The sequence below is a fragment of the Lepus europaeus genome, chromosome 18 (assembly GCF_033115175.1).
Source record: "Lepus europaeus isolate LE1 chromosome 18, mLepTim1.pri, whole genome shotgun sequence".
Classification (NCBI taxonomy): domain Eukaryota; kingdom Metazoa; phylum Chordata; class Mammalia; order Lagomorpha; family Leporidae; genus Lepus; species Lepus europaeus.
Window position 1 is genome coordinate 14,938,294 of NC_084844.1, and position 24,490 is coordinate 14,962,783.

The following is a 24,490-nucleotide window of genomic DNA, read 5'->3' on the forward strand; positions in this document are numbered from 1 at the left end:
ATCAAAGAATCTCTATAGTGCCAAAGGCCTCCTGGGACAAGCATTCTATATAAGGCATTTCATCCTATAGCACATTTTAGATTAAGATGTTCATCTTCCTTTAAGTATCTAAATATTTTTAATATTTCCTTTGGAAACAGCTCTGCCTTTAGAGGAAGTTGTATTCTTTTTTTAAACATATGAAACTGCTAATACAGCCTTTAAAAAACGTACAGCTAGGGCCGGCTCCGTGGCTCAACAGGCTAATCCTCCGCCTTGCGGCGCCGGCACACTGGGTTCTAGTCCCAGTCGGGGCACCGGATTCTGTCCCGGTTGCCCCTCTTCCAGGCCAGCTCTCTGCTGTGGCCAGGGAGTGCAGTGGAGGATGGCCCAAGTCCTGGGCCCTGCACCCAATGGGAGACCAGGATAAGTACCTGGCTCCTGCCTTCGGATCAGCGCGGTGCACCGGCCGCCGTGGCCATTGGAGGGTGAACCAACGGCAAAGGAAGACCTTTCTCTCTGTCTCTCTCTCTCACTGTCCACTCTGCCTGTCAAAAACAAACAAACAAACAAACAAACAAAAAAACAAAAAACAAAAACTTACAGCTAAACAATATCAATTCCAAAGAGAAAAGTAGTCATTTCTCTGCTCTTTTCCTAGCTTACTGTAGCAAGGATACAAAACAAGCACACCCATCATCTCATGAATGTGGCTAAACAATTCTCTTTTACATATCATGAAATATCTAATAAATTTATTTTTGGGGGGAAGTATAAACCAAATTTCATAATTTTGGATACTATCCAACTGCTGAGAATGGCATTGTTTTACATTTTTGCAAATCTCTAATACTGACTTAGAAGAAAATAGCTCCTAATGCATTCAAATTGTTCTGATAGGTTGCTTTAACCTAAGCTCATGAAGAAAATCAGGCCTGCAAACTGTAGATGGAAAAGTATTGGAATACCTTGTTTGATACTTGTGAACTTTTATTCTTCTCTGATACTATCTATACATTTCCTAGCGGTTATTTTCATTGTATAGCCTGAAACCACATCATTGCATTTTGCACTCTGTTCAAAGTTATAATTCATGGGTCTAACATGTATTTTGATGAAGCTTTTACTCAGGCATGACTCTGTAACATCATGCATTGGTCATTTGAAAAATAATGGTTCACTGAGGTAATATACAGATCATCCAAATGTTGATATATTTTATTACATAATACATAATTTTAAAGATCATGGTTAGTAATATCATCATCATTTTTATCACAGTGGTCTTCAAGTATTGAGAAGCTTTCAAGTTCACTGGATATGTTTTCCAAATTCTAATTTTTGCTTGAAAGATTGAATTTCTATCTCTGACAATACTTTGATTCTTTACCTTGAAATATCATTTATTTTCAAGTGAAAATAGTGGTCCATTAAAAAAAAGGGGTCACTTTACAGTTCACTTTACAGTTCAAACACATAAGTGCTTCTCCATTTTTTGGTATGCAACACAAATGCTTCATATGTACTTTTCATTTTTTTCACACAGAATAAAAGTCATATAACCCAAAGGATAAGATTTAAGACAGAATAACTTTTACTGTTTCATACACAAGATCTAGTCTGACATTTAACCTGGGTGGTAACTAGTATTTTTTCAAGTGGGTACACTGTTATCCTCATTTCCATTTCCTGATTAAAGGAATATAATTCCTGGCTCCATTTTGAAAAAACAGTTTCTCCTCTGCCCCAGATCTGGCAATAACAAAGGTTTAGAGCAACTGAAAACACAAATGCAGACACAAGAACCCATTTGAAGAAAAAAAAAAAAAAAAGGTAAGTATTGGCTCTAGAAAACAAGTATAATTGCTTGGAAAAAAATTCTGAACTTAAAAGTGAGCAAGTGATTGAGCTGTGGCTTTCAATAACACAGGCTGCAGAAGAGTCTCACAGAATTTCTAACTCAACCACTTAGCAGAGATGACACGATCCCAAAACATAAATAAACACTCTCGTGGCTCAGGAGTACTCAGAGTTTAGAAAACGCTTAAACAGGAGAACTGCATCATCTTGAAGGAAGAATCAGATCTTGGGGCAAGCATTTGGTGCAGTGGTTAAGACAGCATAGCAATGCCTGTATTCCATATTGCAATACCTGGGTTCAGGTCCCAGCTCTGCTGCAGATTCTAGCTTCCTTCTTATGCACACCTGGGAGGCAGCAGGTGATGGCTCAAGTACTGGGGCTCTGACACCCATGTGGGAAACCAGGACTGGGTTCTGGGATCCTGGCTTCAGGCTGGCCCAGGCCCATTTGTTTTGGGCATTTGGGGTATGAACCAGTGAATGGAAGACATCTATCTCTTGGCATTTTAAATAAAGTAAAAAATAATTAATTAAAAAATCAAGTTCAGTAAGAAATACCATACCTCTGAATGATCAATAGGAGGAAGAGGATCAATGATTTTCTTAGAAGGCGCAATTGGATTTCCATCACTATCATACTCCAAATTGTCTTCCTCCTCCTCTTGAACCACACCAGCAGTTGGGTTTTCTGCCATGTAGCGAAAATAAGCTTCCTGCAGGAAAGCACAAGAACCTAATCACACTCAAGTACAACCGAGAACATGTCTGTTCCTGTAATTAGTGCACACAGAGTACAGATATCTATACAGTTTAAATACCTACCAAGTAAGGCAAGACTTGTACTAGCAACAATTCCTTTTATAACAGCAGTATTCTTAAGTTCAATCAGGAGAGATTAATGAGGCAGTTAGTACTACAAAATGATTTAACTTTTTAACCAAGACTTACAAAATCTGTCTGTTCTACAGCCTTCCTGGGGTGGGATATCTACCTACCCTGCCCAGAGCTGTAGAACACATGCTGTGGCTTTGCAAATCCAAGTTTGGAACTGGATACTAATTAGAAAGATCACAAACCTGGAAAGGGTTACTTCTCATTCTAGTTCTCACCATCCCACAACTGAACAATGGAAAAAAAAATGCTAACAACAGTCACTAATGTTCCATCTTGAAATACAAGAAGCGCAAACAGAACCTTTAGAAAGAGGTAGAGGTCAGATGTTGCTAGAGGCCATAGATAGATCCCACACTACTCTACTAACTGATTTGTCAGAATAAACATTAATTTTGGACTTTAAAAAAAGCAAGCTGAATAAAGCTCAGATTTGTGTTACTGTTGGCTGATTGGAAGTTCCATCTTCAACATGGGGGAAGGTCATGTGAATCTTTATATTGCCAATTGGTCACAAAGATAGAAAAGGAGCAAGTCAAATGACACTCCCTGCTGAATGTCAGGAATGGCCATTTCAGTGCAGACAAGCTCTAGCTTGTCCCAGTATAGACTTCGTGGGGTAAAAATAAAAGATAGAAATACTGCATAGGAACTCACTTGATCATCTTCCTCTTCAATGTCATCTCGAATACCCCTGGAAAAACAAGCGGAGAAACAAACTTCCCTGCAAATGTTCCACATACCCAGCTCCATACTTATTAGTGTTGAATTCCAAACAGCACAGGAACTCTCAACACTAACCATAGCAAAGCACCAATAAGCACACTATCAACCCATCAAATATGTGTGGTTTTGGTCTGTAAGCTGCAGTTTCTAATTCTTTTGAATGAGACAATATAGTAGCCCTAGAAACATCAATTACTTACAAAGATGTAAAGAGTAAATACTTTCTGAAGATAGATAACAAAGGATCCTAGCTTTGTCAACCCACACAAACACAATGCAGTTGTGAAAAGCATTTCTTAAAAAAAAAAAAAAAAAAAAAAAGACTGTATTTGGTATATACTAGAAAGACTGACAACTTTCTTATTGTTCCCCAACATTTCTAACTTTAGAGTAATTACCTTAGGGACAGGGATAGAAAGGAAAACTACATTCACTATTTCATGAGTTTGGGACTAAAATTCCCTAAGCAGGTCACACAGAGAAGGGGAGCACTGCCACTTGCTGCATCTCTCTGGAGCAATAGAAATGTATGGTTGCTTAGTTCCTACAACCATCTCTTTCTAATCAGACTTTCTAACTTGGCGCACTTACTACTCCTAAGGCAACCAGCAAGCAACACCACCAGCATAGGGCAGCTGGGAGAGGATGCAACACACAGTAAGCACCAAAAAGAGGGCTGAACCTCCACATGTCACAGGAACCTTGGGAAAGGCCTGAAACACTGACTGCCAAGCAAAGGGAGAAAAAAGTCCAACCATGCCTGGTAGAAAAAGCCTTAGGAGTAAAACAGCAAAGGAAAGAGAAGACCTCTTTCCCAGAAAATAAGTATTTCAAGTTCCAACTACAATCGCTAAAGCATGTTACACCTTGAATGAAATTCAATTTGATCGCTAGTAACACAGTTTCTGTAATATAATCACTGCTGCGTCTCATAATCAATCATATAAGCATCAATCTATTTTATATTAATTAAGGGAAAAAACCCACAACAATGAATCCAAACTTTCAGTAATTATGCTCCCATAATCCCAATGAAATATGTTCCTTGTATTTACTGAACAACTATTTACAGCTAAAGACCAAACACTATTCTATCAATCAAAACTTTTAATTACTGCAAAGGCAGTATCTTTATTACCTACAGAAATACTCAAGATATGGGGATAACTTCAAGTAAAGACATTTGAACACTTTCATCTCTTTCCTCTAGAAACTGGAGGAATAGGCTCTGCAACATTTTAGCAATTTTAGTGTAACCTCTGTGAGGGAAAAGAAAACAACTTACTTTACGTTTTTTCTTTCCTTGTCCTTTTCTTCAAGTCTTTTCATGTCTCTAGCTGCCTGATCCTAAGGAAACAAAAGGCCGTACAGAATGACATTAACTAATGACATTTAAAGAGAAATTAAGAAGATTTTTTTTTTTTTTTTTTGACAGAGTGGACAGTGAGAGAGAGAGACAGAGAGAAAGGTCTTCCTTTTTGCCGTTGGTTCACCCTCCAATGGACGCCGAGGCCAGGAGCCAGGTGCTTCTCCTGGTCTGCCATGAGGGTGCAGGGCCCAAGCACTTGGGCCATCCTCCACTGCACTCCCGGGCCATAGCAGAGAGCTTGCCTGGAAGAGGGGCAACCGGGACAGAATCCGGCGCCCTGACCGGGACTAGAACCCGGTGTGCCAGCGCCACAGGCAGAGGATTAGCCTATTGAGCCACGGCGCCAGCTAAGAAGAATTTTTTAGATTCAAACCAGTGCAATCGTAGCTCTAGCTTTGTGATTTGACAATTCTATTTTAATACAAATTACAATCTGACAATTATTTTTCAAAGCAAAACAACTGAAAGTTCTATACAATCTGCACATATGTTTTTTACTACAAAAGCAACATGGATTTCATTTGTTTTTAAAAATTTATTTATTTATTTGAAAGTCAGAGTTACACACAGAGAGAAGAAGAGGCAAAGGAGATGTCTTCCATCCACTGGTTCACTGCCCAACTGGCCACAATGGCCAGAGCTGCACGGATCGAAAGAGCCAGGAGCTTCTTCTGGGTCTCCCATGTGGGTGCAAGGACCCAAGGACTTGGGCCATCTTCTACTGCTTTCCCAGGCCATAGCAGAGAGCTGGATTGGAAGTGGAGGAGTCAGGACTGAAATCAGCACCCATATGGGACGCTGGCACTGCAGGCAGTGGCTTTACCCGCGGACTAATAAGGCTCCACCTGCAGTGCCGGCATCCCATATGGGCGCAAGTTCGTGTCCTGGCAATTCTTCTTGTGATCCAGCTCTCTGCTACGGCCAGGGAAAGAAGTCAAGATGGCTCAAGTGCCTGGGCTCCTCCACGCACATGGGAGACCCAGAGGAAGCTCCTGACTCCTGGCTTCTGATCGGCCCAGCTCTGGCTGTTGCAGCCATTTGGGCAGTGGACCAGCAGAAGGAAAACCTTTCTTTCTCTCCCTCTGTCTGTAACTACCTCTCAAATAAATAAAATATTTTTTTTAAAAAAATGTCACTATATATACTACGGCATGGTCATATGTTCTATCAAATCACATGCTTCCCTGCAGCAAAAAAAAAAAAAAGAATAATTTTTCTGGAAAAAAAAAAGATATTATACACAATCTACTTTTCAAGGGGTTGAGTTAGGTGATCATATACTTAAAACTATAAACTGCAGATGGCATAAGCAATATAACATAAGAAACAGGTCACAATTCTACTTACAGAATGTATTTTTTAAACCAACATACATTTTTTTTAGAACACTGCCTAAAAATAAATCCTCACCTAGTTCAAGCACTGGGAAAGTTAGTTTGTTCTAAAAAAGCTGATATCTGAGATCAGGAATTAATGCCAACACTTAGGTACAATATTCTAAGATCAGACAATAAGCTCTGTCATAAAATAAGCAACCCCCACCCGCCTTGAAACTACACCAAAAAGATACCCAGGAGAATGACTAAACCAGATTTTAACCTCCAAAGAACTTCAACTTTTGAAATGCCAAGCAAGAGAATTTGGGCCACTCTCATTCAAAAAAGGCTACTCCAGCTTGGATTACCAAAAACTAAATTTAAATGTAGGGCTGGGTGTATGCACCGTGGCACAGCAGGTTAAGGTACCGCTTGGGACACCAGCATCAGTCTGACGCCCAGATGCTCTGGTTCTGGGCCAGATCCCTGCTAATGCCCTTGAGAAAGCAGTGGAAATTGGCAAATGCTTGGCCCCTGCCACCAACATGGCAAATGCAGGTGAAGTTCCTGGCTCTTGGCTCTGGTGTGGCTCAGCCCCAACCACTGCAGCCATCTGGGGAGTGAAACAGTAGATGGAAGACAGCTCTCTGCCATTCCTCCTCTTAAATAAATAATTCATTACTAGAGATCTCAAGAAATAATGAGACCACATTGTTTGGAAAATACAGCCCTGTGGGAAATGTCCCGATTTCAACAAGATAAAGGAAAAACAAAACTGCCTTTACTTCTAGAGTGAATCACTTATTCAGTTTTTTGAAGATTTTTTTATTTATTTGAAAAGCAGAGTTACAGAGAGGCAGAGCGAAAGGCCTTGCATCCCCTGGTTCACTCCCCAGGTGGCCGCAATGGCCAGAGTTGTGCCAATGAGAAGCCAGGAGCCGGGAGCTTCTTCTGGGTCTCCCACATGAGTACAAGGGCCCAAGGACTTGCGCCATCTTCTTCTGCTTTCCCAGGCCATAGCAGAGAGCTGAACTGGAAGTACAGCAGCATGGACTCAAATTGGCACCCATATAGGATGCTGGTACTGCAGGCAGAAGCTTTACCCGCTATGCCACAGCGCCAGCTCCATGAATCATTTATTGTATTTTCCAAATATCTGCTATGATACTATGTCCTGGATAGTTCTGGTAAGTGTTCAGTATAGTAGGATAGGTGGCAGGAATACACAGGGTTAAAAACTCAAGACACAGAATAATACAGCATAAAGAACTTGGGTTTGGAGGTGAATTCAAGTTTTGACTCTGTTATGTCTATACTCTTTTTTTGTTTACATGTTAAGCGTTTTTTTTTTTTTTTTTTAAGATCTATTTATTTATTTAAATGTCAGAGTAACACACACAGAGAGAAGGAGAGGAAGAGAGAGAGCAAACTTCCATCCACTGGTTTACTCCCCAACTGGTTGCAAAGACCGGAGCTGCGCCAATCCGAAGCCAGGAGCCAAGGCTTCTTCCAGGTCTCCCATGCAGGTGCAGGGGACCAAGACCTTGGGCCATCTTCTACTGCTTTCTCAGGCCATAGCAGAGAGCTGGATCAGAAGTGGGGCAGCCGGGACTTGAACCAGCATCCATGTAGGATGCCAGCACTGCAGGCAGTGGCTTTAATCGCTACATCACAGCGCTGGCCCCAGGTATATACTCTTTAACAAGTAACCTGAGTTGCTCTAAATCAAAGACAGGAAAACGGTGCTCGATGGGTATCAAGCTGGTAACGAATGAAATCAGCTAGAATAAGAAAAGTTGCATGCTTCTGACACAATCATGCTCTGCTTCCACTTCAGTAAGTGGGCATATTCTTCTAAAACACACTTTCATTTTTTCTTGTTAGCACCCTATGTCTGATTTTCTAATATTTGATAAAGACTCAAGTTAAAAAATATTTCTCCATCGTAAGAAAAATCACAAAGCAAGTGTGATGATAAACAGTGGCCTCAACATCAAAAGACAATAATCGGATTGATAGAACAACAGTGAAGGAGGAAAAACATACTTTGTTTAAAGCACGCAGCCATTTGCTCAACCACATAAGTATGGAGGCTGGCTTATTATTGAAAGATCTTTTGGGGCCTGTGCTGTAACACAGCAGGTTAATGCCCTGGCCTGAAGTGCCAGCATCCCATATGGGTGCCAGTTCAAGACTCGGCTGCTCTACTTCTGATCCGATTCTCTACTGTGCCCTGGGAAGGCAGTGGAGGGTGTCCCAAGTGCTTGGGCCCCTTGCAACCGCATGGGAGACCTGGAGGAGGCTCCTGGCTCCTGGCTTCGGACTGGCACAGCTCCAGCTGTTGTGGCCAGCTGGGGAGTGAACCAGCAGATGGAAGACCTCTCTCTCTCTCTTTCTCTCTGCCTCTCCTCTCTCTGTGTAACTCTGACTTTCAAATAAAAAAAAAATCTTTCACTTTCCAACAGTCTGAATTTTTGAAGTGCCGAAAGTTGTTGTTGTTTTTTTTTTTTTTTTTTAGATTTATTTACTTGAAAGGCAGAGTTATAGAGAGGAAGAGGCAGAGAGGGAGAAAGGTCTTTGTTCACTTCCCAAATGGCTGTGATGGCCAGGAGCTTCTTCCAGGTCTCATACATGGGTGTAGGGACCCAAAGACGGGTCATCTTCCACTGCTTTCCCAGGCTGCATTAGCATGGAGCTGAATGTGAAATGAAGCTCCCAGGTCTCCAACCAGCACCCATATGAGATACCAGTGCTGCAGGCAGAGGCATAACCCACTATGTTACAGTGCCGGCTCCAGTTCTGATAGTTTTTAAACTTCACTTCCCAAATGCTTCCAACAGCTAGGGCTGGGCTGAGACAAAACAGAAAGCTAGTAACTGAACCAAGGCCTCCCATGTGAGTGGCAGGGACCCAATCACTCGAGGCATCATCACTGCCTGCCCAAGTACACATTAGTAGCAAGCTGGTATCAGGAGCTGCAGCTGGTTATCTAACCCAGGTCCTGAATGCGAGAATCTTTTTTTTTTTTTTTTTTTGTGGACAGGCAGAGTGGACAGTGAGAGAGAAAGACAGAGAGAAAGGTCTCCCTTTCTGTTGGTTCACTCCCCAAATGGCTATGGCTGGCACGCTGTGCCAATCTGAAGCCAGGAGCCAGGTGCTTCCTCCTGGTCTCCCATACAGGTGCAGGGCCCAAGCACTTGGGCCATCCTCCACTGCCTTCCCAGGCCACAGCAGAGAGCTGGACTGGAAGAGAAGCAACCTGGACAGAATAAAGCACCCCAACTGGGACCAGAACCTGGGGTGCAGCGCCACAGGCAGAGGATTAGCCAAGTCAGCAGCAGCGCCGGCCGGATGTGAGAATCTTAAACCAGCATCTGAACATCTATCTGTGCCTTTTTTTTTTTTTTTTTTTGGACAGGCAGAGTAGACAGTGAGAGAGAGAGACAGAGAGAAAGGTTTTCCTTTTCCATTGGTTCACCCCCCAATGGCCGCTGCGGCCAGTGTGCTGCGGCCAGCGCACCGTGCTGATCTGAAGCCAGGAGCCAGGTGCTTCTCCCAGTATCCCATGCAGGTACAGGGGCCAAGGACTTGGGCCATCCTCCACTGTACTCCCGGGCCACAGCAGAGAGCTGGACTGGAAGAGGGGCAACCGGGACAGAATCCGGCGCCCCGACCGGGACTAGAATTAGTGTGCTGGCGCCGCAGGCAGAGGATTAGCCTATTGAGCTACGGCGCCGGCCACCATTCCATATTTTTTTAAAAGCAATGTCTAAGGGCTGGTGCTGTGACTGCCTCCACCTGCAGTGCTGGAATCCCATATGGGTACTGGTTCTCGCCCTAGCTACTCCACTACTTCTTTTTTTTTTTTTTTAATTATTTTATTTATTTGAAAGACAGAGTTACAGAGAAAAGTAGAGACAGAGAGAGGTCTTCCATTCCACTGATTCACTCCCAAAATGACTGCAACGGCCAGAGCTCAGCTGATCCGAAGCCAGGAGCCAGGAGCTTCTTCCGGGTCTCCCACCTGGATGCAGGGGCCCAAGGACTTGGGCCGTCTTCTACTGTTTTCCCAGGCCATAGCAGAGAGCTGGACCAGAAGAGGAGCATCCAAGACTCAAGCCAGTGCCAATATGGGATGCCGACGCTGCAGGCTGGGGCTTTAACCCACTGTGCCATAGCACTAGCCCTGCTACTCTACTTCTGATCCAGCTCCCTGCTAATGTGCCTGGGAGAGCAATGTAGGATGGCCCAAGTTGCTTGGGCCCCTGCACCCAAGCAGGAGACTTGGAGGAAGCTTCCAGCTTCAGACTGGCCCAGCTCTGGCCATTGCGGCCATTTGGGTAATAAACCAGCACATGGAAGAACTCTCTCTCTGTTAACTCTGACTCTCAAATAAATAAATAAATAAATAAATAGATAAATAAAGGCAAAGCCTAGGGGCCACCATTGTAATGTACCAAGTAAAGCCACTGCCTACAATGCCAGCATCCCATAAGGGTGCCAGAACATGTCCTGGCTGCTCCACTTCCAATCCAGCTCTCTTCTAATGGCTGGGAAAAGCAGAAGATGGGCCAAATGTCTACACCCTTGCCACCCAAGTGGGAGACATGGATAAAGCTCCTGGCTTCTGCATGGCCTAGGGCTCACCACTGGAGCCAACTAGGGAGTGAACCAGCAGAAGAAGTGCTATCTGTCTCTCTCCCTCCTTCCCTCACTCCCTCCATCTCTCTCTGTTAACTCTGACTTTCAAATAAGTCACTCTTAGAAAAAAAGACCCTACATCCATCTTAGACTGCTTCTTTCTTTCCTGAGAGAGGACACAAATATTCTGGCTGAAAAAAAGTAACTAAAGAATCTGGAAGGACTGTATTTCATAAACAATGAAGTGACAATTTTTAAGCAAAGGGAGTAACAAAAGAAACAAACTTTGGTATAATTAACCTATAGCTGTGTATCATGCAAGTAAGAAAGCAGAAAGAATTTGGATCAGACAAAAAGTATGAAGATATCAAGTAGGATGACTTTAGTGGCAACAGAAAAGATGAACAGAACTCAGCAAATGACAAGACGAAATGCATCATGATGCACTGGGAAAAGCTAGGATCTTGGGACTATTACTCAAGAAAAATTAAAACAAAGTCCCATGGGGCTACGCTGTGGCACACTAGTTTAATCCTCAGCCTGTGGTGCCAGCATCCCATATGGGTGCGAGGTTCTAGTCCCAGTTGCTCATCTTCCAGTCCAGCTCTCTGCTGTGGCCTGGGAGGGCAGTGGAGGATGGCCCAGGTGCTTGGGCCCCTGCACCCACATGGGAGACCAGGAGGAGGCACCTGGCTCCTGGCTTCAGATCAGCATAGCTCCTGCTGTTGCGGCCACCTGGGGAGTGAACCAACAGAAAGGAAGACCTTTCTCTTGGTCTCTCTCTCTCACTGTCTGTAACTCTACCTGTCAAATAAATAAATAATAATTAAAAAAAAAAAAAAAGAGGTCCCAGGTGGACCAAATAACATCAATATGATGCAACGCAAGTGATCGCAATTATTTCAGGGCTAAATTTTTTCATCAATTAAAAATTTATTAAATTTTTTCATCAATTAAAATTGATTAAAAATGATTATTTGTATGAGGGTACTTCAAAAAGTTAGTGAGAAAATGGAATTAAAAGATGAATTTACTGGGGCTGGCACTCTGGCACAGCAGGTTAATGCCCTGGCCTGGAGCCCCAGCATCCCACATAGGCCCCAGTATGAGACCTGGGTGCTCCACTTCCGATCCAACTCTCTGCTATGGCCTGGGAAAGCAGTACAAGATAGCCCAGGTCCTTGGGCCTCTGCACCCACGTGGGAGACCCCAAGGAGGCTTCTGGCTCTGGATTGGCACAGCTTCAGACATTGCAACCAATTGGGGAGTGAACCATTGGATGGAGGATCTCTCTCTCTCTCTCTCTCTCTCTCTCTCTCTGTAACTCTTTCAAATAACTAAATAAATCTTAAAAAAAAAAGATGAATTTACTTTGGTGCAGAACAGTTTTGAAATTCATGTATAGGCTTTTCAAAAACCACATAACTTTTCATAACTTTTTAAATGACTTCTCACATACATTTTTTGTGCTTATGTCCCACAGTTATTCTGACGATTAAATGAAATGTATCAGGAACAATCTTGATAATCTGCTTCAAGAGCAAAAGAGGGGCAAGTGTTAAAAAGAAGTTAAAGCCGGGGCTGGCACCGTGGCACAGTAGGTTAATCCTCCGCCTGCAGTGCCGGCATCCCATATGGGCGCCAGTTCGAGTGCCGGCTGCTCTTCTTTCAATCCAGCTCTCTGCTATGGCTTGGGAAAGCAGTAGATAGAAGATGGCGCAAGTGCTTGGGCCCCTGCACCCGCGTGGGAGACCAGGAAGAAGCTCCTGGCTCCTGGCTTCAGATCAGCACAGCTCCTGCTGTTGCAGCCATCTGGGGAGTGAACCAACGGAAGACCTTTCTCTCTGTCTCTTCCTCTCACTATCTGTTAACTCTACCTCTTAAATAAATAAATAAAAATCTTAAAAAAAAAAAAAAAAAAGAAGTTAAAGCCAAGATTTCATGTCAAACGGACTGTGCAATACTGCTGCCATTAAGAGATGAGACAATGTGGGGGGCTGGTGTCATGGCACAGCAGGTAAAGCCACTGCCTGCAATGCTGGCATTCCATATGCATGCCAGTTTATGTGCAACTTCCGATCTGGCTCCCTGTTAACAACCTGAGAAAGTGGAAGATGGCCCAAGTGTCTAGACCCCTGCCACCCATGTGACAGATCAGGATGAAGTTCCTAGTTCCTGGCTTAGATCTGGGCAGTCTAGCCACTGTGCCCATCTGGGGAGTGAACCAGCAGATGTAATATCTTTTTCCTTCTCTCTGTATTCTTTCAAAAAAAAAATTTTTTTTTTTTTGGCAGGCAGAGTGGACAGTGAGAGAGAGAGAGATAGAGAGAAAGGTCTTCCTTTGCCGTTGGTTCACCCTCCAATGGCCGCCGCGGCCGGCGCACCGCACTGATCCGATGGCAGGAGCCAGGTGCTTCTCCTGGTCTCCCATGGGGTGCAGGGCCCAAGCACTTGGGCCATCCTCCACTGCACTCCCTGGCCATAGCAGAGAGCTGGCCTGGAAGAGGGGCAACCGGAACAGAATCTGGTGCCCTGACCGGGACTAGAACCCAGTGTGCCGGCGCTGCAAGGCGGTGGATTAGCCTAGTGAGCCGTGGCGCCGGCCCAAAAAAAATTTTTTAAAGATTTATTGGGGGGCCGGCGCCGTGGCTCAACAGACTAATCCTCCGCCTAGCGGCGCTGGCACACCAGGTTCTAGTCCCGGTCGGGACCAGGAGAAGCACCTGGCTCCTGCCTTCGGATCAGCGCGGTGCGCTGGCTACAGCGCGCCGGCTGCGGCGGCCATTGGAGGGTGAACCAACGGCAAAGGAAGACCTTTCTCTCTGTCTCTCTCTCTCACTGTCCACTCTGCCTGTCAAAAAAAAAAAAAAGATTTATTGGGGCCAGCGTTGTGGCATAGCAGGTAAAGCCACCGCCTGCAGTGCCAGCATCCCATATGGACGCCAGTTTAAGTCCCTGCTGCTCCACTTCCAATCCAGCTTTCTGCTATTGCTCAGGCCCTTGGGTGCCTGCACCCACTTGGGAGACCTGGAATAAGCTCCTGGCTTCAGATCAGCACAGCTCTGACAATTGGGGCCAACTGGAGAGTGAATCAGCGGATGAAAGACCTCTCTCTCTGCCTCTCCTCTCACTATGTAACTTTGACTTTCAAATAAATAAATAAATCTTTTAAAAAATTTTATCTATTTGAAAGTCAAGAGTTACACAGAGAGAGGAAGAGATATATATGTAGAGAGATCTTCCATCTGCTGGTTCACTCCCCAGATGGTCAAAACAGCCAGGACTGGGCCAGGCGAAAGCAACGTGTGTGCAGGGGCCCAAGCAATTGGGCCATCTTCCATTCCTTTCCCAGGCACGTTAGCGGGGAACTGGAATGGAAGTGGAGCAGCCAGGTCTCGAACTGCCACACATATTGCTGGCATCACAGGTGGCAGTCTTACTCGCTATGCCACAACACCAGCCCCAAATACATCTTAAAATAAAAAATAGACAACAGAATGAGCTGGTTGAGAAGGAAAGATGATGAATTGGGTTTGAGGTGCCAGTGGGACACAATCATGTAAAAATGATAAACATGCTTGTTGAAAAGCAGGGCTAAAACCAAAGCTAAAGTACAAGACTGAAAACATGAACTACACACACACAAGTTTTGAATTAAAAGTGGATGAGAGTGGCTGGTATTGTTGTATACTGGGGAGAGCTGCCATGTGTGATGCTGGCATTCCATACAGGTACTCATTCGTGTCCTGGCTGTTCCACCTCCAATTCATCTCTCTGCTAATGGCCTGGGTAGAGCAGCAAAAGATGGATCAAATGTTTGGGCCCCTGCTACCCAATGGGAGACGTGGATGAAGCTTCTGGCTTCACACTGGCCCAGTGCCAGACGCTGCCAGTGAACCTGCAGGTAGATTTTTCTCTCCCAAACTCTCATCTCTAACTCTGACTTTCCAAATAAATAAATAAATAAATCTTAAAAAAAAAAAAAAAAAGTGGAGGCTGGAACGGTGGCACAGAAGGTTAAGCCATGCCTGTAGTGCTGGCATTCCATATGGGCGTCAGTTCAAGTCCCAGCTGCTCCACTTTTGATCTAGTTCCCTGCTAACACACCTGGGAAAGCAGTGGAGGATGGTCCAAGACTTGGGCCCCTGCACCCATAGGGGAGATTTAGAAGAAGCTCCTGGCTCCTGGCTTCAGCCTGGTCCAGCCCCAGCCGCTGTGGCCATTTGGGGAGTAAACCAGCAGATAGGAGATCTCTCTCTCTATTTCTCCTTCTCTCTCATTGTAACTCTGCCTTTCAAATAAATAAATTTAAAAAAAAAAAAAAAAAAGTAGATGAGGGAACAGGCATTTGGCCTAATGACAAAGATGCCCTCATCCTACATGGGTCAGGATAGTTGGGTTAGATTCCCAGTTTCAACTCCCGACGCCAGCTTCCCACCAATGCAGACCTTAGAAAGCAGTGGTGATAGCTCAAGTAATTGGGTTTCTATCACCCATATGGGAGACATATACTAAGTTCCTCATTCCAAGCTTCAGCCTGGCTACTGCAGGCACTTAGGGAGTATACAGTGGATAAGAACTATCTCGTTCCCTCTCGCTAATAAATAAAATTAAAATAAATAAGTAAGTAAAGGATGAGCGCTGTGGTGCAGTAGGTTAATAAGCCTCTTCCTGCAGCACAGGCATCCCATATGGGCACTGGTTCCAGACCCAGTTACTCTACTTCTGATTCAGCTCCCTGCTGATGGCCCGGGAAAGCAATGGAAGATGGCCTAAGTGGTTGGGCTCCTGTACCAACATGAGAGACCCAGAAGAAACTCTTGGCTCCTGCTGGCTTCAGATAGGCCCAGCCCCGGCTGTTATGGCCATCTGGGGAGTGAACCAGCAAATGGAAGATCTCTCTGTAACTCTGCCTCCCAAATAAAAAATCTTAAAGAGTAAGCAAGCAAAATTCTCCAATCAAAAATTAAGGCTAAAAAACAAATTCTGAACAAGGTCTGAAGTACTAAGCTAACTTGATCTATTTCTAATTGCTACATGTTTTAAGGAATCAAAGATTTGGCACATGCCTCCACTTCAGCCATGAATGCTTCCAAGGGATCATCATCACTGTCAGAATCCACTGGCTTGGAATGGAATTGCTGGCGGGTAGGCGAGTTTTCAGCAGGAATGTAAGGTAAGTCAACGTTGCTAGAGTCTTCTTCCTCATCTTCAAAATATCTGAAATTAAGAATGCAGACTTATAAAATAAAATGTTTAGTATAGAGTCAATGGATCTCTCATTTAACAGAAAGTTTGGTAAGCTACATTTTACTCTCAGGAGATTTATCCTAGTCAAATTAGAGACCCCACCAAGGCTTTGGCTACATCAACTACTTAATTAAGTACTGCTTAATATAACTAAAATTCTAATATTGTAATGGGGCCGGTGCTGTGGCACAGTGGGTTAATGCCCTGGCCTAAAGCACTGGCATCCCATTGAGTCCCAGCTGCTCCACATCCAATCCAGCTCTCTGCTATGGCCTAGAAAAGCAGAAGAAGATGAACCAAGTCCTTGGGCCCCTGCACCCATGCGGGAGACCTGGAGGAAGCTCCTGGCTTCGGATCAGCGCAGCTCTGGTCGTTGCAGCCAATCGGGAAGTGAACCAGTGGATGGAAGACCTACCTCTCTCTCTCTCTCTCTTTCTCTCTCTCTCTCTCTGCCTCTCCTCTCTCTGTGTAACTGATTTTCAAATAAATAAATAAATATTAAAAAAAAAAACAAAACTGCAGCCCCTAAAAAGTTAAAAAAAAAAAAAAAAAAAATCAAGAGCCAGCACTGTGGCGCAGTAGATTAACACCCTGCCCGAAGCACCGGCATCCCATATGGGCGCCAGTTCGAGACCCAGTTGCTCCACTTCCAATCCAGCTCTCTGCTGTGGCCTGGGAAAGCAGTGGAAGATGGCCCAAGTCCTTGGGCCCCTGCACTCACGCACCCACGTAGGAGACCTAGAAGAAGCTCCAGGCTCCTGGCTTCAGATTGGCGCAGCTCTGGCCATTGCGGCCAATCGGGGAGTGAACCAGTGGATGGGAGACCTCTCTCTCTCTGTCTCTCCTCTGTGTAACTCTGACTTTCAAATAAATAAATAAATCTTTAAAAAAAATTCTAATATTGCAAAAAAGCAGTCACAACAGATTCTGTGTTGACAGTGTCTGTTCAAAACACATTCCTAGTTCTGTTTTCAGTACAAATTAAGTATTTCATTGTAAATTGATATACCAAATATTAAAAAGAGTATGTGCACTGGGAAAAGATTTTTGTATGAAACATTTTTTATTTACTTTTTAAAAGATTTATTTATTTATTAAGCAGAGTTACAGAGAGGCAGAGAGAGAGAGAGAGAGAGAGAGAGAGAGAGAGGTCTTCCATACGCTGGTTCACTCCCTAGATGGCTGCAATGGCTGCAGCTGTGCCAATCCGAAGCCAGGAGCCAAGAGCAATACAGTATAACAACTACACTATATCAGATATTAAAAGTAATTCAGAAATGACTTAAAGTATCTGGAAAGACTGTATAAAAATACTATGCCATTTGGGGCTGGTGCTGTGGCTCACTTGGCTAATCCTCCTCCTGTGGAGCCGGCATCCCATGTGGGCGTCGGGTTCTAGTCCCGGTTGCTCCTCTTCCAGTCCAGCTCTTTGCTGTGGCCCGGGACGGCAGTGGAGGTTGGCCCAAGTGTTTGGGCCCCTGCACCCGCATGGGAGACCAGGAAAAAGCATCTTGCTCCTAGCTTCGGATCGGCGCAGTGCTGGCCATAGCGGCCATTTGGGGGGTGAACCAACGGAAAGGAAGACCTTCCTCTCTGTCTTTCTCACTGTCTATAACTTTACCTGTCAAATAATAAATAAATAAATACATTTAAAAAAAACTATGCCATTTAACAGAAAAGACTTGATTGTCTACAAATTTTGTTATCTGCAGAGTCCTGGAACCAATTCTCTGCATGAAAGATGACTATATGCGAATATATATATATAGAGAGAGAGCATGCATGTATACTAACGCATACGTTCTTATATAGTGTTACGCAGTATATAGGAATCTACCTTAATGTAGTTTTAGTGCACATGTGTACGCACATACACATGCTATTTTTCCCACAGCACATACTCTTTCCCATAGGCATACATGTTCACATGAGAGTACTTCAAAAAGTTCAGAGAGGAGCAGATGTTTAGCCTACCAGTTAAAATGCCTATATCCTATACTGGAGAATCCAGGTTCTACACTCAGCTCCAGCTTCTGACTCCAGCTTCCCGCTGTTGCAAGACCCTGGGAGGTGGCAGTGATAGCTCAAGGAACTGGGTTCCTGCCACCTACGCAGACAACATGGATTGAGTTTCCAGCTCCTGGCCCTGGCTGTGGTGCAGCCTCAGCCATTGAAGACATCTGTTAAGTGAGTTAGTTGATGGGAAGGACTCAATCTCTCTTTCTCTCCCAAATTTAATTAAAACAAACAAACAAAAAACCTGTAAAATGATAACTGCTAAATATGTCTCTTGAGAACTGTGGGGAAAAATCTAAGTAGATTTTTCTGTCACTATAAAATATTATAATGGTTTTTTAAGGATTTAGGTATTGAGGCAAACTATGTTTTCTAACAGTTCTGACACTGGATATGCTTATAAAACAATTTATATGGTGTCAATAAACCATTGCAGTAAGGCCCACAAAGAACTACATGAATTAAATAAAACTCTTGACTCATATTTAATAATGTTAATGGACTCAAACCCGGCAACTACACATTTACTGAGTGAACTGCCCACTAAAACTTTACACTGGAAGCAAGCATGATTTATCGACTTAGTAAAGGTAAAAGTAAACACTGTCAAGTAGTATATTCCTCATAACTGAGTAAACTTGGTAACTTACTATGCAATTCAGCAGGATAACCAATTTATGAAGTCATCATGTGGAAAACAAAGTTTCGCTGCCTCAATTCTTGCTGATGGAATGAGTAACTCAAAACAACCTTTGCTAAATTACCAAGGATTATCACTTACGCATTTTCCTCATCAAAGTTGGCTCGTCTAGATCCAATTTTATAAAAAGAAGGGAGCTGTGGTGGAGCCGACTTTCCAAATCCAGAAGAAGAGCTGGTTGCCCCAAAGGCACTGTGAGACTGTTGTGGGAGTTTGGGTTCCTCTTTCTTCCCAGAACTGATGGCAAAACCTCCAAAGCCAAATCCTCGCTTAGTGCCAGGGCCACCTTTATTCCAGTTCATGATGCCAATTCAATCTAGTAGGCACAAGATACATAGACACAAACTTTATAAACTTGTCTCAACAATTTTTCTCTTTTAACCTCTATCTATAATTTTATTCTAAACTTTTTGCCTCTCAGTTAAAACCATAATGTTGCATTCCAGATATACATTATGCTAATTTCTGCCATACATTTTCTATAAAATTGCTATTGATTTTATTGGGACCACAATCTAAACAGGAATTCAGTATTTAATATCATCCCCTTTAAAAAGATTTGTTTGTTACCATCCTATTAAGCTACCAAAAATGCTCATAAAGCAAGTATTTTTGGAACTCTGACATGTACCAGGCATTTTTTCAGGCAATCACAGATACCAAATGATTTGATTTGTTAACCTTTATCCTCAGGTAATTCACAGCCTAAACCAGGGGCAGAGAGAGGGCCACTAGAACAACCCATAATTTTAATGATTCTTGCTACAATAAAGATTGAGGTCCTTTGCCGCATCTACTGCGAGAATGAAGACCATTCTCAGCAATCAGACTGTCGACATTCCAGAAAATGTCGACATCAGTCTGAAGGGGCGCACAGTCATTGTGAAGGGGCCCAGAGGAACCCTGCGGAGGGACTTCAATCACATCAATGTGGAACTCAGTCTCCTGGGAAAGAAAAAGAAGAGGCTCCGGGTTGACAAATGGTGGGGAAATAGAAAGGAACTGGCAACTGTTCGCACGATCTGTAGTCATGTACAGAATATGATCAAGGGGGTTACACGGGGCTTCCGTTACAAGATGAGGTCTGTGTATGCTCACTTCCCCATCAACGTGGTTATTCAAGAGAACGGGTCTCTTGTTGAAATCAGAAATTTCTTGGGTGAAAAATACATCCGAAGGGTTCGGATGAGGCCAGGTGTTGCCTGTTCAGTGTCTCAAGCCCAGAAAGATGAATTAGTGCTTGAAGGAAATGATATTGAACTTGTTTCAAATTCAGCTGCTTTGATTCAGCAGGCAACAACAGTTAAAAATAAAGATATCAGAAAATTTTTGGATGGTATCTATGTCTCTGAAAAAGGAACAGTTCAGCAGGCTGATGAATAAGATCTAAAAGTTGTCCGGCTACAGAAACAAGAACCCAAATTGTGTCTTGTGGTATTTTAATAACGCAATAAAAGACTATTGATTTGAAAAAAAAAAAAAGATTGAGGTGTTTATCAGCAAGAGTGTCCTCAAACTAGAGGATGTTGTCTGGTAACCAAATCTCAAAGAATCAAAGACTCAAAAGATCAGTTATTTGCAGAAAGGATCCACGTATTTGTCTTTGAAAGGCACTTATCAGCCATGCAATGTTGAGCATCTGCCCAGAACACTTATCCAGAAAGGAACTATGATTCAATGATATGTTGCCTGAAGTTAGCCCACAGATGAAGATTATAAAAATATTTCTTGAGTATCAAGAAAACCAGTTTACAAACAGTACCTTATACCTTATTAGTGTTAGCTTCAAAGAAAGCTTTTTTAAATGACAAAATTTACTGAAATCTTATAGAAAAGCAGAAAACTCAAAATGGAACAAAATTTAAAAACTACATGAAATTTCCTGTCCCAGAAAATACACTTCCATTGTATCCTTTTCTATGCTTGTGCATATACACAAACACACGAAAGCTAAAACTAAAACCATAAAGTGCATTACTTTAGTTACTGATTTCCTCACCTAATACTACACTATCTTTCAATGTCTGTATATTTCTCCATCATTGTTTTAAGTTGTGAAGCATCATTACAACCACCTCTAGTATCACACCAGGTATCTTTGTTCACACCTTTATTAATTTCCTTAGAATCAATTTTTAAAATGTAATTGTTTAGTCAAGAGAAGAAACATTTTAAGTTTTAAAAATGTGAGTTACTTCTAAAATTTATGAAAGTGTCCATTACACACCAGGTAAAATAAGAAAGGTATATATCAAGGTGAGTGGTATGATTCAATTTACTTTTTATTTCCTTATTTTCATTTAATTTGAAAGGCAAAGAGAGAGACAAACAGACAAAGATCTTTCATCCACTGGTTTACTCCTCAAATGCCCACAACAGCCAGGGCTGGAACAGGTCAAAGCCATGAGCCTGGAACTCCATTCGGGTTTTCAATGAACCCAAGTACTTGAGCCATCTATCTGCGGCCTCCCAGGATGTCCATTAGAAGGAAGCTGGTTCAAGCCAGGATGCACACCAGGCTCTCTGATACAGGATGCAGGCATCCCAGGTGGTAACTTAATTGCTGTGTCAAACACACAGTACAGTATGATTCTGCTTATATACAAGCATGTTATATACACAGAGATAGTTGGAGGGCTGTATATGAAAATACTAATAGCAATGATTTGATTTCACTTTTTTTCTCTGTGTTAATATTTATGTTAGTAAGAAACATTTCCATGATGGGCTTTAAAGTACAAATGGGAAAACAATTCCAAAAATGGCTTTTCACAATGGCTTCAGTGAAGGGACCAGAAACAACATGTTCTACACATTTCAGGTTCTATGCCCTTTACCAATACATACATTGTAAATTTTCTTTGAACTGTTATATAGCACTTAGTTCAGTCTGCTTAGTATTAAATTTTAGTTACTCAGTATTCATATAGTGATTGAGCATTGCTAAGATAAACACTAGTTTACTTGAACTTAATTAAGACCTCCTCCTGCTCCTTTTAGAAATCCCATAAGAGGATTCCTTCAAACAGGGATTCAACACAATTTTAGTGAGATGAGACTTAACGAGACTATTCATAACCAGGAACATTGTAGCATTTGATCATAGTTTTCAACTATTCGGTAAGCCTGTCTTTTCACAAAAGTTCTTCCTAAGCAGTAAAAATTATATACTCTGAATTTTTTTTAAGATTTATTTTATTTGGGCCGGTGCCGCCGCTCAATAGGCTAATCTTCCGCCTGCGGCGCCGGCACACCAAGTTCTAGTACCGGTTGCCCCTCTTCCAGGCCAGCTCTCTGCTATGGCCCCGGAGTATAGTGGAGGATGGCCCAAGTCCTTGGGCCCTGCACCTGCATGGGAGACCAGGAGAAGCACCTGGCTCCTAGCTTCGGATCAGCATGGTGCGCCGGCTGCAGCGGCCATTGGAGGGTGAACCAACGGAAAAGGAAGACCTTTCTCCCTGTCTCTCTCTCTCACTGTCCACTCTGCCTATCAAAAAAAAAAAAAAAAAAAAAAGATTTTATTTGAAAGGTAGAGTTACAGGGAGAGGGAGGGAGAGATGGAGAGGTGGGGGGGGGGGGAGAGGAGATAGTCCATTAGCTAGTTCATTTACCAAATGATAGCAATAGCCAGGGGCTGGGCCAGGCCGAAGCCAGGGGTTTTATCTGGGTCTTGGGCCATCTTCCACTTCTTTCCTAGGCACATTAGCAGGGAGCTGGATCAGATGTGGCGCAGCTGGGACTTGAAACAGCACCCACATGGGATTCTGGCATCGAAAGAGGTGGCTTAACAAGCCACACCACAACACCGGCTCCTACATTCTGAATTTTAATCTTATTTTTCCTTGTATATAGATGATGAGGGGCTAATAAACAAGCATAAAAGCCAGAAGGCAAGCAAAGGAAGGATGGTGGAAACAGACTTTGGTTCAGGATTTTAAGAATCACAGGAGGGGGCCGGAGCTGTGGTGTAGCTGGTTAAAGCCCTGGCCTGCAGTGCCAGCATCCCATGTAGGCACCAGTTTGAGTCTTGGCTGCACCACTTCCAATCCAGGTCTCTGCTATGGCCTGGGAAGCAGTAGAAGATAGCCCAAGTCCTTGGGCCACTGTACCTGCACGGGAGACCTGGAAGAAGCTCCTGGCTCCAGGCTTCGGACTGGCACAGCTCTGGCCGTTGTGGGCAATTGAGGAGTGAACCAGCGGATGGAAGACCTCTCTTTATATATCTCTGCCTTTCTTTCCCTGTGTAACTCTGACTTTCAAATAAATAAATAAATAAATAAATCTTAAAAAAAAAAAAAAAAAAAAAACCTGGTTCAGATGCCCTATGTCCACAGTACCTATTTTTTTTTTTTTTTTGGACAGGCAGAGTGGACAGTGAGAGAGAGAGAGAGAGAGAGAGAGACAGAAAGGTCTTCCTTTGCCGTTGGTTCACCCTCCAATGGCCGCCGCGGCTGGCACACTGTGGCCGGCACACCGCGCTGATCCCAAGGCAGGAGCCAGGTGCTTCTCCTGGTCTCCCATGCGGGTGCAGGGCCCAAACACTTGGGCTATCCTCCACTGCCTTCCCGGGCCATAGCAGAGAGCTGGCCTGGAAGAGGGGCAACCGGGACAGAATCCGGTACCCCAACCAGGATTAGAACCCAGTGTGCCGGCACCGCAAGGCAGAGGATTAGCCTGTTGAGCCACGGCGCCGGCCAAAGTACCTAAATTTAATACCTGGTTCCAGCTCCTGACTTCAGCTTCCTACTAATGCAGACCCTACAGGGTAGTCTGATGGCTGAAGGGACTGGGTTTCTACCTCCCACATGGGAAATAGCCCCCAGATCTGGCCCTAGCCATTGCAGGCATCTGGGAAGCAAACTAGCAGATAGGAACTCTGTGTGGCTCTCTATGCCTCTCAAATAAAAAACAAAACAAACAAACAAAACACATGGGGCCAGGGCTGTGGCAGAGTAGGTTAAGCTCATGCCTGCATCCCATAACAGAATGCCTGTACAAGTCCTAGCTCTGCTTCAGCTTCAGCTGCCAGCTAATATGCCTGGGAAGGCAGCAGAAGCTGGCCTGGGACCCAAGAGTTATTGGCTCCTGGTTTTAGCCTGGTCCAGATCTAGCTGTTGCAGCCATCTTGGGAGCAAATCAGTCTTTCAAAGAAATAAATCTTAACAAAACAAACCATGATGTCTTTTAACACAGACACTATAAAAAGTGTTTTTTTCCTTGGTTGTCCAGGAAAGGGGTATTTGACCTGAGATGAGTACAGCTGAAGGCACAGTTTTCCTGAAGCTGTCACTGGAATTAAGTTTTGAAATCTGAAGAAGTGTTACACATAGAAGTGTCAGAGGAGGGTATTTTAGATGGAACCATCAGTACTAATGCAGAGAAGAGTTCAGTGCAGAGAGCGTACAGGAGACCATGCGGGAAAGCTGGAGGGCTCACATTCAGGACAGGCTAGGCCAAGACGAACAGCTTAGTTTGCTATGCTAATATTTTTTTAAAGATGTATTTATTTTATTTGAAAGTCAGAGTTACGCAGAGACAGGAGAAAGGAGAGAGGACAGAGAGAGAGAGAGAGAGAGAGAGAGGGAGGGAGGGAGAGAGGGAGAGGTCATCCATCCACTGGTTCACTCCCCAGTCTGCTGCAACGCCGAAGCTGCACCGATCCGAGGCCAGGAGCTTCTTTCGGGTCTCCCATGTGGGTGCAGGAGCCCAAGGACTTGGGCCATCCTCCACTGCCTTCACAGG

At 43.7% G+C, this 24,490-nt stretch overlaps 2 protein-coding genes across 3 annotated transcripts in view; one reads left to right on the forward strand and one right to left on the reverse strand.

Moving 5' to 3' along the window:
* The window catches only part of DDX42 (DEAD-box helicase 42), a 49,811-nt gene that overhangs the window by 15,745 nt on the left and 9,576 nt on the right, over positions 1 to 24,490 (reverse strand). Inside the window, exons 2-6 of one of the 2 annotated variants that reach the window (XM_062175452.1) lie at positions 18,830 to 19,064; positions 15,852 to 16,002; positions 4,742 to 4,803; positions 3,388 to 3,424; positions 2,403 to 2,552 (exon numbers count right to left, since the gene is read on the reverse strand). In XM_062175452.1, the coding sequence (XP_062031436.1) occupies positions 2,403 to 2,552; positions 3,388 to 3,424; positions 4,742 to 4,803; positions 15,852 to 16,002; positions 18,830 to 19,050 (621 nt within the window). In that variant the 5' untranslated portion in view covers positions 19,051 to 19,064. Of the gene's footprint in view, positions 1 to 2,402; positions 2,553 to 3,387; positions 3,425 to 4,741; positions 4,804 to 15,851; positions 16,003 to 18,829; positions 19,065 to 24,490 lie in introns of those variants that run through there. The other variant, XM_062175453.1, reaches the window with a different exon arrangement.
* Positions 19,535 to 20,152, forward strand: LOC133776856 (large ribosomal subunit protein uL6-like). The gene has a single exon (XM_062216129.1). It carries the CDS (start codon positions 19,553 to 19,555, stop codon positions 20,129 to 20,131), a length of 579 nt encoding a protein of 192 aa, XP_062072113.1. The 5' UTR covers positions 19,535 to 19,552; the 3' UTR covers positions 20,132 to 20,152.

What these genes read in the sequence shown, in the direction of transcription:
- LOC133776856 (XM_062216129.1), top strand. Translation starts at nt 19,553, where the DNA reads ATGAAGACCATTCTCAGCAATCAGACTGTCGACATTCCAGAAAATGTC.